A 13984-nucleotide genomic window follows, 5' to 3' on the forward strand; every position below is an offset into this window, starting at 1 on the left:
AAATCAAAATAGTAGATACAAAAATGCAAATTGTGTATGTCTACAACCAGGATGAAGATAAGAAATAAATGCAAGATATACAGAAAACTGGATGTTGTGAAGATATTTATTATTTGAGATGTTGATTTTTTAAGGAAGGAAAAACTCATCACCACCGAGAGTCGAACCCGGGTCCCTCGATTGCCGGACGAGTGAGGAGATAGAGGTTTTCCTTCACTAGAGCGTATATATGCCAAACGGAACCGTGCTATGGACACGATCAGCTAATAGCTCACAAGCCACCAGATGACTATATATATATGACATGATGTCTCTCTTCACTTGTTAATGCAAGGTATACAGAAAATATTCCGTTCGGCAATACAAATATTCGGAAAATACTCCGGCTGTCCATTGCACGGTTCTGTTCGGCTTTATACGCTCTAGCGAAAAAAAAACCTCCATCTCCTCTGTAGCTCTAATTGTCAGAGCACTCGTCCGGCAATCGAGGGACCCGGGTTCGACTCTCGGTAGAGGCAGAAATTAGTTTTTCCTCTCCTAAAAAAATCAAATCTAAAATAATAAATATCTTCACAACATCCAGTTTTCTGTACATCTTGAAGAAATAAAGTAAGTAAGCTTCTTTGAAAAAAACGATATATTTTTATTATACCGGTATTTTCCTTTTACTTTTGAAAGATTAGAAAAAATATTATATGGCAAATCAACAAAGAAAATATTTTTCAGTGTTGTGTTTTGATCGGTTATGAATTCGAAATTTTTTATTTTCGATCTTTTCAGTTTGTATGTACGAAAAGTCCAAGTAAGTGAAGCCGTCCTAATGATTTGTTTTGATTTTTCTTTCTTTGTTTACAATGGTCCTACACACAAATGAAGTCCGTTGATATTATGGATGGCGTGGAACCGGCGTCAAAAGGAACGAACGGTGAAGACAACTGGTGCGTCAATTGCAGTGATGACGAGATCACTACCGGAGACGTGTGGGAACCCTCTCCATCCGAAATCATCGAATTATATCAAACTTTAGATACTGTAGGAGTGTTAGATATTGAATGGCAATGTCCAGGACGGAGATCGCCAAGTTTGCCAGCCAACGAGCCGGAGTGTGGCGATCGGAAATCTCAAGAAGAAGATGATGACGATAAAGAGTAAGGTCATAAATTAACCACAAGAAAAAGCTTCGCCGGGACAACGAATACCAATCGTAGTTTGGCAGTATCCTATACGGTGGACATTGTCGCCAAAGCTATTCTTGAAAAATGCTCAAAATTGATTATACTATATGGCTGGCAATATTGTTTGTAGATAAAAACTATGTCAGTCTCTACTGTGCTCGCGAGGACCTGGGTTTGAACCCGGTCGTCACAGTGGTGTTCGGCTAAAGTTGGTTTTCTGTGGTTGCTAATTTCGAGGCAGAAATGTGAGCCGATCTCCCATTAAAAAGTCTCGCCGTTCGATACGTAAGTACCGAGAGCAATAGGCCTAATGATACGAATACGATTATTCAATCATTACACTTCATTCGTAGTTAGAAAAATTGATGGCAGGTGGCAGCACCACACATAACAAACATTACACGGAAACAAACTTCGCAGAAGGTTCAATACATGCACTCCAACATGTACCAACTCGTTAGAAGTTTCGCAGAGGAATATGGACGAGGTGCATGTTTGGTTTAGTAGTAGTCTCCACTGTGCATGCAATGTATGAAAGACTACTAATACTTAACTGTACATGCACCTTGTACACATTCCTTTACAGAGTTTCTAATGAATTGGTACATCCCAAAATCTGCTTGTATGTATCGTGAAGTTTGTTTCTGTTTAATTCTTCTTATGTTGCTCTTTGTTGTGAGACTTTTTAACAGGAAGATCAACATTCTCTCTCGCATTTGTGCCCAAAACCACAGTTAAAAACCACATAAAATCAACTTCAGTTGAACATAACAGTGGTGATGGCGGGGTTGAAACCTGGGTCCCCCGATGCATGTCCGTTACTATGACCACTTCACTACCACCACAGCAAAAAAAAGTATGAAAGAAAGAAAATTCATGTGCCTCTGCAGGGAATAAAACCACCAACTCCTCACATCAACGGGAGAAAATATCAGTCTTCTGTAGCTGTTAAGGGTAGAGCACTCACCCAGACTGCAAGAGATTGGTGTTTGGATTCTCATTAGAGGGATGTGGATTTTATTTCAGATTCTTCACACCTCTGCTTGGTATTCAGTCTTTCATACTTTTGCCACAGACAGCAACATTCCTACAAGGTGCAAATATTCACTCGTTACATTTCTTTCATAGTTTGGAAATTAGATGGCAGCATTACACAGAAACAAACTACATCGAAGTACACACATGCATTCCAATATGTACCAATTCATTAGAGCAGTAGAGCAGTGGTTCTCAACCAGTGCTCTGCCGAGCTCTTGGGGCTCTGCACACTTCCCAGCTCTGTGGCCACTCGAAAAAAATAAATCAGTAAATTTGTTTTTGTTTTTTTTAAAGACGCTTCTTTGCAACATTAATTTTTGTATCTACGGTTTGTTTAGCATCTTTAAAAGAATCACATGCAGATAACAAGTAAATGCAAGTAATTTTTTCCGTTAGATCTATTTTTATTCCAACAATTAAAATCCACAGAGCATTTACAACTTTCAATTTAAATTTCGGAACAGCTTTGGTATAAGGGACAGGTTGGCGATTTTTGGCGACTTTGTTTTCCGGCACCAAATATGTCAGACGGCCCGAGAAAAAGCCGCCAGACACTATGTGCGCCAGAAAAAAAAAAAGTCGCCAGCATAGAAAACAGTAAAAACAAATTGCATAAACAAAAATAAGCTGAGGAGTGTTTAAAAAATAAAACTGGATAAAAAAAAAATGAATCAGGGTTTAAATAAAACCCGGACCGTTGTGAATAAACAACGGTCCTGTTGTATAAATAAAAATATTCTATTTATTATAAATTAAAACCCGGACTCTCTTTCCGAGAATCCGGGTTCTTATAAATAATCAACGGAATAAAATAAAAAGGATGAGGGGCATCCTGCATGTAGAAAAGAATAAATATTGGAAAATATTAAAGGTACAACCTGAGGGAAAAGATATCCAAAATAATTCCAATTAATCCGACACACACACTACATCATATATACGGAAGGAAGAGAAAATATGAACTACTATCCCAACGGTTTTTCAAAACACTGCGGCTATTAAGTGACGTCATTTGGAAGAAAAAAATAGAGAGGATAGAATTGAAAAAAAAGAAAACCAGTTTGAAAATGGCAGTAAAACCCATGAAAACCCTTTTGAAAGACGCGCTGGGACGCTAAGAACACGGAAAAACAACAGTCAGCGCCACCGACTGGCAGAATTCTACGAACATTCTGGAACAACGACAACTCAGCAGAACAAGAACAAACCAGAGCGCGCCAATGATGGCAACTTATCGTCGGAAAAAAGTCACCAATTTGGCGTGACCCTTATACCAAAGCTGTTCCTAAATTTGTTTCAGATTCAATATTTTAAAGCCTTTAGTGTTAGAGTCTTAGCAAAAACATCGCATTTATAAATTATCTCACTAATTTATGACGTTCTGTCGGGAAAATAGTCCTCCTTCCTGCATCAACAGATGCGTTACATCAGGGAGTTCACGTTTACCACTTCACCTTCTCATGCTGATACGTACACTCGCTCCTCTGATCAAAGAGACCTGAGAATCTGCTATGAAATAATTCCATTAGAAGATATGCACAACACCAATGAAGTTAGGTAACTGACGTAATCAGAATCGGCAAGTTTTTTGCCATAGTGAGAAAAACCATGGGAAAAACCGTCACGGCAAAAATCAAAAGAATTAAAAATTTGAACTTGTACTTTCATGAAGCAGGTTCTGAGAATCCTAACTTCTGAACAAAGGTGAAATATTTAAAACCATTTTTTAACTTCTGCAATCATTTAATTTTTTTTTCACTTTTCATCGCTGTCCTGACAAAGACCCAACCCTGCACGCAATCAAAATCCTTTTTCACGTGTCTGATGACACGCGGACCATGCAATCGTCAACCCAAGCATGCCCCTGAATTCACTCTACAATTTGTGTCTTCCCGGAGCAATCATCTCATGCCAGATCAGTAGCCGATGGATCTCCACTATCAAACTACTTGACATCTGGATGAATGAACAGTAAACATATTTTAGAGATTACAGCATCATGACATCGGGACGTATCTGGTTTCAACTGGGGACGAATGCCCTAAGGCACTTGGGGCTAAATGTGAATGAAAACCAGAGAACAAGAGCAAAGATTACAGCACACTAGCGGTATAAAGGAACAATATTCTGCCCCTGCTGAACCGCCGGAACCAATCATCATAGAACAAGAAAATTTACATAATTTTTCATTACAGCATATGTTCAATCAAAATTTGAATTTTCAATCAGATTTAGACAACTGATCGACACACATCAATCGCTAATGAAAGAAACTTAAATAATATCTATGATTTAAAAATATTTGAAAGGATATTGACAAATTACATTTAGAGACCCATTATTCGGACCTTTACTCCCAGGGGTTCTATGGATATGTTACACCTCCGGGGCTCTTCCATAGAAATTAAAAACTAAAAAGAGTTTCGTGAGTCAATATAGGTTGAGAATCGCTGTGTTAGAGGTTCTATAGGTAGACGAGGTGCATGTGTAGTTGACTGTGGTCTTTTTTATTTAATATTGTTTCTGTCACGATGATGAATCATGTTGATATCTTTCACTTATTAAAATACAGCTGTTGTCTCCCCCCCCCCCCCAAGCAAAATGTGATAATTCAAGAAAACTTTGACTAAAAAGCAGGTAAAACCGGGGATTTTTCAAAAAAGTTGGGATGAAGAAAAAAAACAAAACCGGGACTAGCACGGAAAATTCGAGACAAAATGTGGGATACTGTGGTCACCCCCATTCTGAGACTAATTTTTTTAGAAATTTGTAAACTCACCCATCCCAACAGCGAGCTCTTGATTCGCCCCTTATTCTGTATGTTCCTAGTGGTGCACTGCTGCTGGTGGTGCATTATAGCCCTGTATGAAATAGGCAGAAGATACTTATACGGAGTCGGACATTTATTTGCTGTACAGCAGATGTCATGCTCCTTGCTGTATCTTTTAGAGACCCATGACACTAGACGGTTAGGCCTATTTGATGTACAGCAGATTTGATAAAGTCTCAGGCTTAGTTTATGTGTGCAAGCTTGCCATAGAACATAAACAAATAATTATTGCATCTATATTACAATGGGCACATGCAATTTAACTTTTTTTTTTTAATGACGGCTTGCGCAGGTGGGGTGTGCCTGCTTTGCTCACTGATTCTCCACCTCACGCAACAAGCACATTATATCCCTTCACCACTGAATACAGTTGGCCCCCCGTATTCGCGGGGGTTACGTTCCGGGGGTGACCGCGAATACAAGAAATTCGCAAATAACCGAAACCATAGTTTTCTTCTTGTATATCTCGTTTATTGAACATCATGGGAAAGAGCAGGGTGACGTAGAGGATAGAACGAAATGTAAAAGAGGGTGCAGCAATTGTTGGCGATGTTTTCTGAAAGAACTTTGTGATTTCTGTTTGTCGTGTCTTCTTCATATGATCAAGTATGTTGTAATATGATGGCAAGGCTTCCTCTACCAATTTTTCTAAATGTGAAGTGTACCATATGGGGATCTGTGCCATGAAAATAATCCATTGCTGATTTGAACGTGCGAAGCCTTTCTGCTATGTTACTCATGGTGAACCTGTCTTCTACTTCTTTATCTTGATCTTCATCTGGTACCGCTTCAGTTTCAGGAGCAGTCAACCTGCATTAATTCCTCCTCGGTCAACACCTCTGAATTGCTATTAATTTAGCTGTTTGACTTCCTCTATATCCATATCATTGAACCCTTCTCCACCCACCTGTTTCGCTAACGTGACAATGTCTTTTATAGTCTCTTCAATTTACTCTGTAGAAGTGGTTGTATTCTTTAGTGCACATTGTGGCAAAAAGTTAATCCAACCCAACAGGACTGTTTCTCTCTTGGGGGCTGCCACGGCTCTGGTGATGACAGTAATGTCATTAGCGAGCCATTTTAAATATGCACAACTAAAATTTTGTAAACAAAACGCATGAATGACGATTTTTGAGAGTTGAAAAAAAAATTCCAATAAAGGAAAAAAACTGCGAATACAGGGGGGGGGGGGGTGGGCCGACTGTATAAGTTATTAAAAATAAATCAATTGTCATGAAGGCTCGTGCTATATGTGTCCCTCCCCCACAATCTGCAGTTGGGCCTCTAGGCAAGGACCTTTGGCAGGCTTCCTCTATAGTGAATTTATAGTGTTAAAAAAATTAAAGATGTGAATCATTCTGAGCCCAGTTGGCCTCACCCTTTTGAGGGCCATGCGAGTCAAGACGAGTCCTCCAGGGATGACTGAACCCCTAATATTAACTTTGAATTCATACAAGTGAAATAAATTACAAATCAGTAATCATCCAAAAAAGGTCAAAGATGTAAGTAGGGGGGGGGGGGGGGATCACAAGGACAAACTTAGGAGAGATGAAAAAAGAAACTAGTGTTGCGTGTAAGATTTTAACTATCAAATTTTGTATTGCTAGTTACACCCTCTATCAACTTGGGTAATGCTGTTTCCTCATCCACTTGTCACCAATGTGCTTGCACTGTCAGATTTTTGAAATATATGACATCCATATTTGTTATGGGCATGTTTTTCTCAGCCACCTCGCTGGGCATTTTGCCTGTTGTGGTGTTGTATTTGTAGATTGGACACACAGAAGTGACGTCACTTCTTGTTCTGCCATACACCAAATAAACGTCTGTCTTTGTATAAGTATCCACAGCATATAAAATAATCATTCTTTGTCAAAAGCCGTTATTTTAATGAAACAAACATAGTATAATAACATTAGTAGAAACAAAACTCCAAAGAGACATTTACGTGTGGTAAGTGATTAAGTAGTTAAACTACTGTTAAGTCAAAGCGCTCTTAAGTCTGTCCCAACGTAAGTAATGAAGTAGTAAAGGTTCATTAGATAATATGAAGCCGCGTTGTCCAGAGTTGGCTTTTTGACATGACACTTGTCAAAAACTGGTTTAAACCAGCAAAAACCTAAATGAATACTTTGGATTATGTTTTGAACACAATTGGTATGTAACATGATGAAAAACTAACTTTTTTGCATATTATAACATTTTATTTTTAAAAATTGGTTCATTTTCCATAATTGAAACAAAATATTAATTATAATTTACAATTTTGAATTTTTCAACGTAAAAAGAGTCTAGAAAGGATAATATATAATTTTATGGCCCATTTTATCTGAACTACTGAACTGATTACCTTTGTTCAATTGACTAAGCGAAATAGAGCCTGTTTATTTAAAAATATGTGTAATAGGTAGAGTTAGAGTTAATTAGAGTTAGGTATTTGATTTCAGAAACCAACTCAGTATATATTAAAGCAATCAAAAACCTATTACCAATGTTGTCAAATAGTTTTTTTATCTGATGGATATGCTAAATAACAGAACACTTACTTTTATGTAGATTGAAGTATTTTATATTTTGAATTATAATTGAGAAAAATATCTATTTTGATATTTTAAATTTTCTGATCCGCCCAAAATTTTATCTCATATAAAAATTCTTGCATAGCATCTGTTAACACACTATTAAACTCATTTATTCTCACATAAAAATTTATTAGTTCGAATTGTATAACTCCAAAGTTTTAAAGAGTATTTTCAATCAAGGCAGAGTTGGCAGGACTTGATACCCAAAGTATTGTTTTGCCAGTTAGATACAGCTACAATTGTAAAACTATTGCATTATATAAATGCTAATAAATGTACCATAACTGAATCTTTCTTACTTTTGCACTAAGAATAAGATACAGGGGATTTGTTAAGCATCAAAAACAAGCCAGCAATGCTAAACATCTGCTGTACCCTTTTTATAATAAATAGCTGTTTAAAAAGTTCTTTTATAACACATGAAATGCTGTTTTTTGTTATTAAATTATCTAGATAATCACATGATACTTAAAACAAGACTTATTGTGTATAACATTAGAATATATCTAGCAATCAAAATGCTGAATTGTAGGACTAAAAAGTCCTTTAGATGTTTATATCTATATACATATATAAGCAGTTGAAGAAATTTTTGAAGGTCAAGAATCACGCTGAGAATTGAATATCAAATAGTTCCAGTTTTCCTTCAGCTTTTATGCTATGCTCTATTCAAATTGCATATTTTATACGTAAAAAAAAACATATTGTCCAAAATAATTCTGTAGAGAGTACAAAATTATTTTACAGTCATATTAAGTATTCTTTGTATAGTATAACATAGTCACTTTATGTACATGCAATTAATGTGTGCATTTCCAATGAGAATTTTTATATTGAAAAGAAATATTTAAGGTTTAGGCAGTTTGAACTGTCATGTCTAAAACCCTCCATCAAAAACTGTCATGCGCCAAAAACTACCAATCCTGATGCCTACTGGTGCATGCACTTAGTGCCTACTTAATCGAAAAAATAGGCTGGACTCTATTCTACTTGACCACTAAGTTGCTTAACAACTAAACCTGTGTGAACAGCCCTTGATGCTAGCACACATTCTAAAGTACTTGACGACTTAAAATTTAATTAATAATAAATTACCAAACCGGTGCAAGCAGGGCTTTAGTCAGGGGTGCACAGCCGTGTACCATTATACGGGCACCCAGCCCAAGAAAGGTGTCCCTATCAAAAAGTATAAATCCACACAATATGATAAGTACACCAGTTTGTACTCCCATGAGTAGTAGCCATTTTGCATATTTTGCTCATAGTCTGAGAAGGTTGTGCACCTCTGCTTAAAGCCATATAGGCTAACATAATCAGTTTTAAGCAATTTTCGAGTCAGAGGCATGAGATGGAAGTATGGCGATTAGATTATGTATGCCAAATCATAGCAGTTGTGAAACGATACAATAATTACGCTTCATTCATAGTTAGAAAAATTTATGGCAGATAGCAGCACTGTACATAACAAGCATTACACAAACAAACTTCATGTAAGATTCACAACATGTACATGCACATTCTAACATGCACTAGCTCATTAGAAATTCTACAGAGGAATATGGACGAGGTGCATGTGAAGTTTAGTATCAGTTGGCAAACATACTGTATAGGTCTACAGTGAAATCTAGCTAAAAAATATTCAATATAAGGATAAATCTCTGAATATAATGATATTCTTTCTTGGTCTGCAGACTATAATTTTGTCAATATTACAAGTAAAACCAAAGTATCATGAAATTGTGAGTGGAACAGTTATTCTGTCTGTGAGCCTTCTTAAATAAAAATTGGCAAATTATGCAATGTAATATGTAGTAATGATATTGGCACCTATTAAAATAATGATTGGTGGCTCAGTACTATTTGTTTATTTTGCCAGACAGAAAAAAAACTTTCTACCAAGGGCTTGACCATGACCCTTCCCTCACAAAGGTAGAGCTGACAGGGCTCCGATCTGGAGACCTGAGATGGTTCTCGTCATTGTTTTTCCTGCTATAAATTTTCTATAGAGAGTCCCACCAAAGATGTCAGCCTAGGGGGCCCTGCTGCCTCATGGGGGATTATGTCAGGACCCTGGCAGTTGAGAAACACTGTTCTATTCCACCAACATGGGAAATGTTCTCCAAATCTTGGAAAACTCTAAACAAAATTATTTTAGTCTTTCTTCTCAGGGGAAAATTTTTTTTTGGCTCCTAAAAAAAAATTGCCTTGTTTAATCTAATTAAACCTAATGTAATTTCTTTTTTGATTTGACAAGTCCTGCCCTACCATTTTGACATAGGACATTAAAAACATTACATCTTACTCTCCATGGCTATGGGCATCACAATAAAAAAATTTATGGGGAAAAAAAACCTAATAAACACATTGAGAAGCGGGTTGACAAATCCCAGGTTGCCATAATAGCAAAAGAAATGTGAATTTTTTCGGCCTAAAAGTTTATATTTGTGAATAGTGATAATCAGGAATAATGGCAATCATGATAAATATCATTGATCCCAATACTACTATGCGATATTGAAATTTGTGATTAGATCACACTTTGAGAGTACCTTATTTTTGAGAATTTTATTACAAAAATTTATTTTAATTGAAATTTATCTCATGTATATTTTTCTATCATTTGTCAGGGAAGAGCCAAATGAGTTTGATTTTGAAGAGGATCTTCCTGCAAAACCCACAACAGCAAAGATCACCCCACGTCGACGTCAAACTCCAGGTCAATATTTGTCTTCTGTGTTAGCCAAAAACTGAAATTTTTTTTTTATTGCTTTGAGTTTCATCATCAAAGGTTTATTGTTATCTTTTTAAAGACAGACATACTAATTAATTATTCTGATGGTGTTTTGAGAGGTTTCTGGCTGCAATCGTTACAGGCAGTGGTGAAGTCGGCTGAAGTTGGTTTTCCAACTTTGAGGCGTGAATGAAAGACAAATAAATGTCTCCACAAAGAGAAGGCAGACTCACAAAAATTATTACAAATGTTACACTTCACATGCTTGTAATTCTTACTTCTGATTCGAAAGATCACAGCTTGTCAAGCACATAACACTCATAAATATGCTGAAATCTTCTTTGAAATTGAGCAGATCCTGCACACCAGCTCTCAGAAGAACAAGAACCTTCCCCTTCAAGCAACAGATCCAGCAACAGAATGACGACAACAGCCAATCAGATAACTCCACATCTCTCGGCCAATCAGGTTCTACCAGCATAACAACTGTTTACAATACGCTGCCAGCCATAGAATCAACTGACCAATCGCAAAACAATAGTGTAGTTCAAGCCACTTATGTGCATAAATACAACCTGAGACTCCGGAAAACTTTATCAATTCTCCTGATGATGCCAACCACTAGTGTTGGGGAAACGTTGAGAACTAACTCAAACGGACGACGGTCTTTGAACCCGAAAAAACAGTTTTTATCAATTAAAAAACATGTTCATCATGCATTATTTCATGAGATTATGTGATATCTCAATACTCATTTTCAGCTAGGTTTGCATCAATGTTACACCAATATCCTCAGTTGATTCAGAAATCAAATGACTCTTCAGACATCTCTGTGACAAGTTCTATTGGTTATTGATTGGATTTAAAAGGGGTTTTGGTGGATGGTAACCCAAGTATTTGAATGATGACTCTTTCAACCACTTTTTCACAGTTTTAGGCAAATATAATTTTACATTGCCATTCTGGGGCATGCCATCATTATCAGAAGTTAAAATATTAAGTGAATGGGGTAGTTCTTGTCATTAAGTAACTATGATAAAATGATCAGACTTCTGAGGTTCATAAGGTAATTTATTGGCATCTCCAGTTGAAAGTTTAGTTTTTTCCTCAAGACTTACTTGTATAAATTACAGTGATCTCTCATTTTTCTTACATTCCCACACTATTGATTCATGTATAAAAACCAATTGGCATTGTACTGTTCGGTGTATTGTGTGGAGAATATGTATATTAAATAGTTTTACTTACAAGGGCAAATGCAGTACTCAGTCATTGTCTGCTTCAAGGACCTATGCTTTTAGCATTTTCTCTGTTTTATGATTGTAAATCAAATCAAATATTTGTTTGCGGGTTGAAGTGTTTTAGTGAGAGAATGTGTTTAACTTTCTTTTTTTGTGTTTTTAAATCAAGAAACATAACATAGGGCAGTGTTTTCCTACCTTTTTGATGATGTGGACCCCTTGTAGTAGAGACTAATACTTTGCAAACCACCCCCCCCCATAACTTCAGAAGAACAATTTTGACATTACCCTCCAATAAAATGCAAAGTGTATTGTTGTATTTTTATAATTTGTGTCACATAAAAATTTTGAATAAATTACAATTTCATAGTGCAAAATGTGTCATCCATTGCAATGGTAATAAATGAAAATGATCCCTTGGACCCCTTATAAACTACTCACAGACCCCTCCCAGGGGTCCATGGACCACAGGTTAGGAAACACTGACATAGGTTAACCCTGCAGTTTTTCTATTTCCTACCATAATATTAAAAAATAAATAAATTAAATTATGTAAAATAGAACTGTGCAATTGTGCAATATTTTTGAAAAATTGGTTGCAGGTTGCAGACTTTCTACTGTATGAATTAGATGTTTTGAAGTATAATTATATAATTATATTATCTTTTAATAATTCATGCAAATTTTGTTCACTTGATTGTTCACAAGTCAATCCACATTTCTTTTGTTTTTCTTTCACATAATATAGCTTCTTCTACCAAAAGGGTTGCAAGTATGGATAAAGTCATGTTTGACATTGAAAGGTTTAAAAAACTAGATGAGCTGGAACAGCAAGACAATATTAAATTCAAAAAATGAGATCCTTGGCATCGGACAATATGGTGAATTCAAACATATCATTTTTATTTCTTCTTTCTTTAATTAAATAAAAGAAATTATTAAAACAAGTTTTGTTAAATTGGGTTTTTGTATTCCTCATTTTACTTAATCTCATTTTATTCATTTTTCAATATCTACTTTACCTCATTTCATTAATCACTGCTCATTTTTAATCACTTTTTATAAAATCCATTGAGGTTTGCAGCATTTCTCGTATGTTGATAATTTACAGGTAGGTGTGCGTGTGTGCGCAAGCATATATATGCTCACTCATAATAATAATAATAATGGGAAGTATAGTGAAATTGGGATGAGTTTTGATTTTTTCTCAGCCTAATGTATAAAAGAAAGACTTTTTTCTGGATATTATACCAAGACAAATGCAGAAAGAAAAGTCTACTAGTCTCCGCCACGAATCAAACCCAGTCCTCATGAAGTCAGAACAAGCGCTATCCATATACACCACAGGGGAAACTACCATTCCTTCCTTATTTACACTCTATAGTGTGACAGACACACTGAAGTAGGGGTATAGTAGCCTCACCTTAACTTCACCAAATTGCCCACAGACAGTTCTTCCCCAGATTGCAAGATTCGATTTCCAGTGTAGACTAGTCTACTTTTCTTTCCAAGTTCACTTCAAGATAATATCCAGAAAAAAGTCTTTCTTTTATACCTTGGGCTGAGAAGAAGAAAAATAAAAAATCATCTCAATCTCTCTACTGCCGCCACCTAGGGGTCATTTGTTGAAGGGGGACTACTATGCATAGACGGAGATACTGCCCCCACCCCAGTGTCAATGGCAGAGCCGACTGATATAATGTGCATGCATATACAATATGAATTGACATAATCATCATCATGCCTTCATTCATCATCCAGCTTTCATTATCGTGCCCCTTTTCAGCCTCTCAAGTAGTTTATCTTCGCCTATGCCTCTACTTCAATGTGTCACGTTATAGAGCGTAAATAAAGAAGAAATGGTCATGTCCTCTGTTGCGTATATGGATAGCATGATTGCCCAGATTGCAAGAGGACTGGGTTTGATTCTCAGTGGAGACTAGTAGACTTTTCTTCCTGAGAGTTGACCCCAGCTTAATATTCGGAAAGAGGTCTATCCTTCAATGGGAAGTATATTTTGCAATATGTGTATAATAAATGAAATAAGAAAAACCGAAGTAAAAAAAAGGAATATCAGTTTATATTGTTACTGGTTTTTCCCCTATCGATTTTGCCAAGAAGTCTAAAAATTTCTTGTGATTGGGACTTTATTGTGATAACTTCCAGTTCATTTGCTCCCTGAGGAAAATGCAATAATGGATATGCAATCTTTTGAGCTGAGTGAATAAAATTTGAGTATTTGAGAGGCAGTCAAACTTCTATAAGTCAAATTTTTTGATGCTTCAAAGTCATGTCAATTGTTCATATATATGCTATTAATTCAGATTCTGTGACTCAAATTTTTTGGTGGTTCAGAGTAATATAAATTTCCGAAAGCACTTCAAGAT

The 13984-nt window shown here is 36.2% G+C and overlaps 1 protein-coding gene across 1 annotated transcript; it reads left to right on the plus strand.

Annotated features, from left to right (window-relative positions):
- The first annotated feature begins 827 nt into the window (after positions 1–827).
- Positions 828–12544, plus strand: Pa1 (PTIP binding protein Pa1). Its single transcript, XM_089244645.1, has 3 exons — positions 828–1148; positions 10253–10341; positions 12346–12544. Exons 1-3 carry the CDS (start codon positions 871–873, stop codon positions 12453–12455), a joined length of 477 nt encoding a protein of 158 aa, XP_089100771.1. The 5' UTR covers positions 828–870; the 3' UTR covers positions 12456–12544.
- The last annotated feature ends 1440 nt before the right edge of the window (positions 12545–13984 follow it).

The sequence above is a fragment of the Pholcus phalangioides genome, unplaced genomic scaffold, assembly GCF_987345545.1.
Source record: "Pholcus phalangioides strain wild (caught in Gottingen) unplaced genomic scaffold, Ppha-v1.0 ptg000015l_1, whole genome shotgun sequence".
NCBI lineage: Eukaryota > Metazoa > Arthropoda > Arachnida > Araneae > Pholcidae > Pholcus > Pholcus phalangioides.

What these genes read in the sequence shown, in the direction of transcription:
- Pa1 (XM_089244645.1), top strand. Translation starts at nt 871, where the DNA reads ATGAAGTCCGTTGATATTATGGATGGCGTGGAACCGGCGTCAAAAGGA. An exon ending in GAAGATGATGACGATAAAGA is followed by an intron (nt 1,149 to 10,252) that starts GTAAGGTCATAA and finishes ATCATTTGTCAG; the next exon opens with GGAAGAGCCAAATGAGTTTG. An exon ending in ACGTCGACGTCAAACTCCAG is followed by an intron (nt 10,342 to 12,345) that starts GTCAATATTTGT and finishes CACATAATATAG; the next exon opens with CTTCTTCTACCAAAAGGGTT.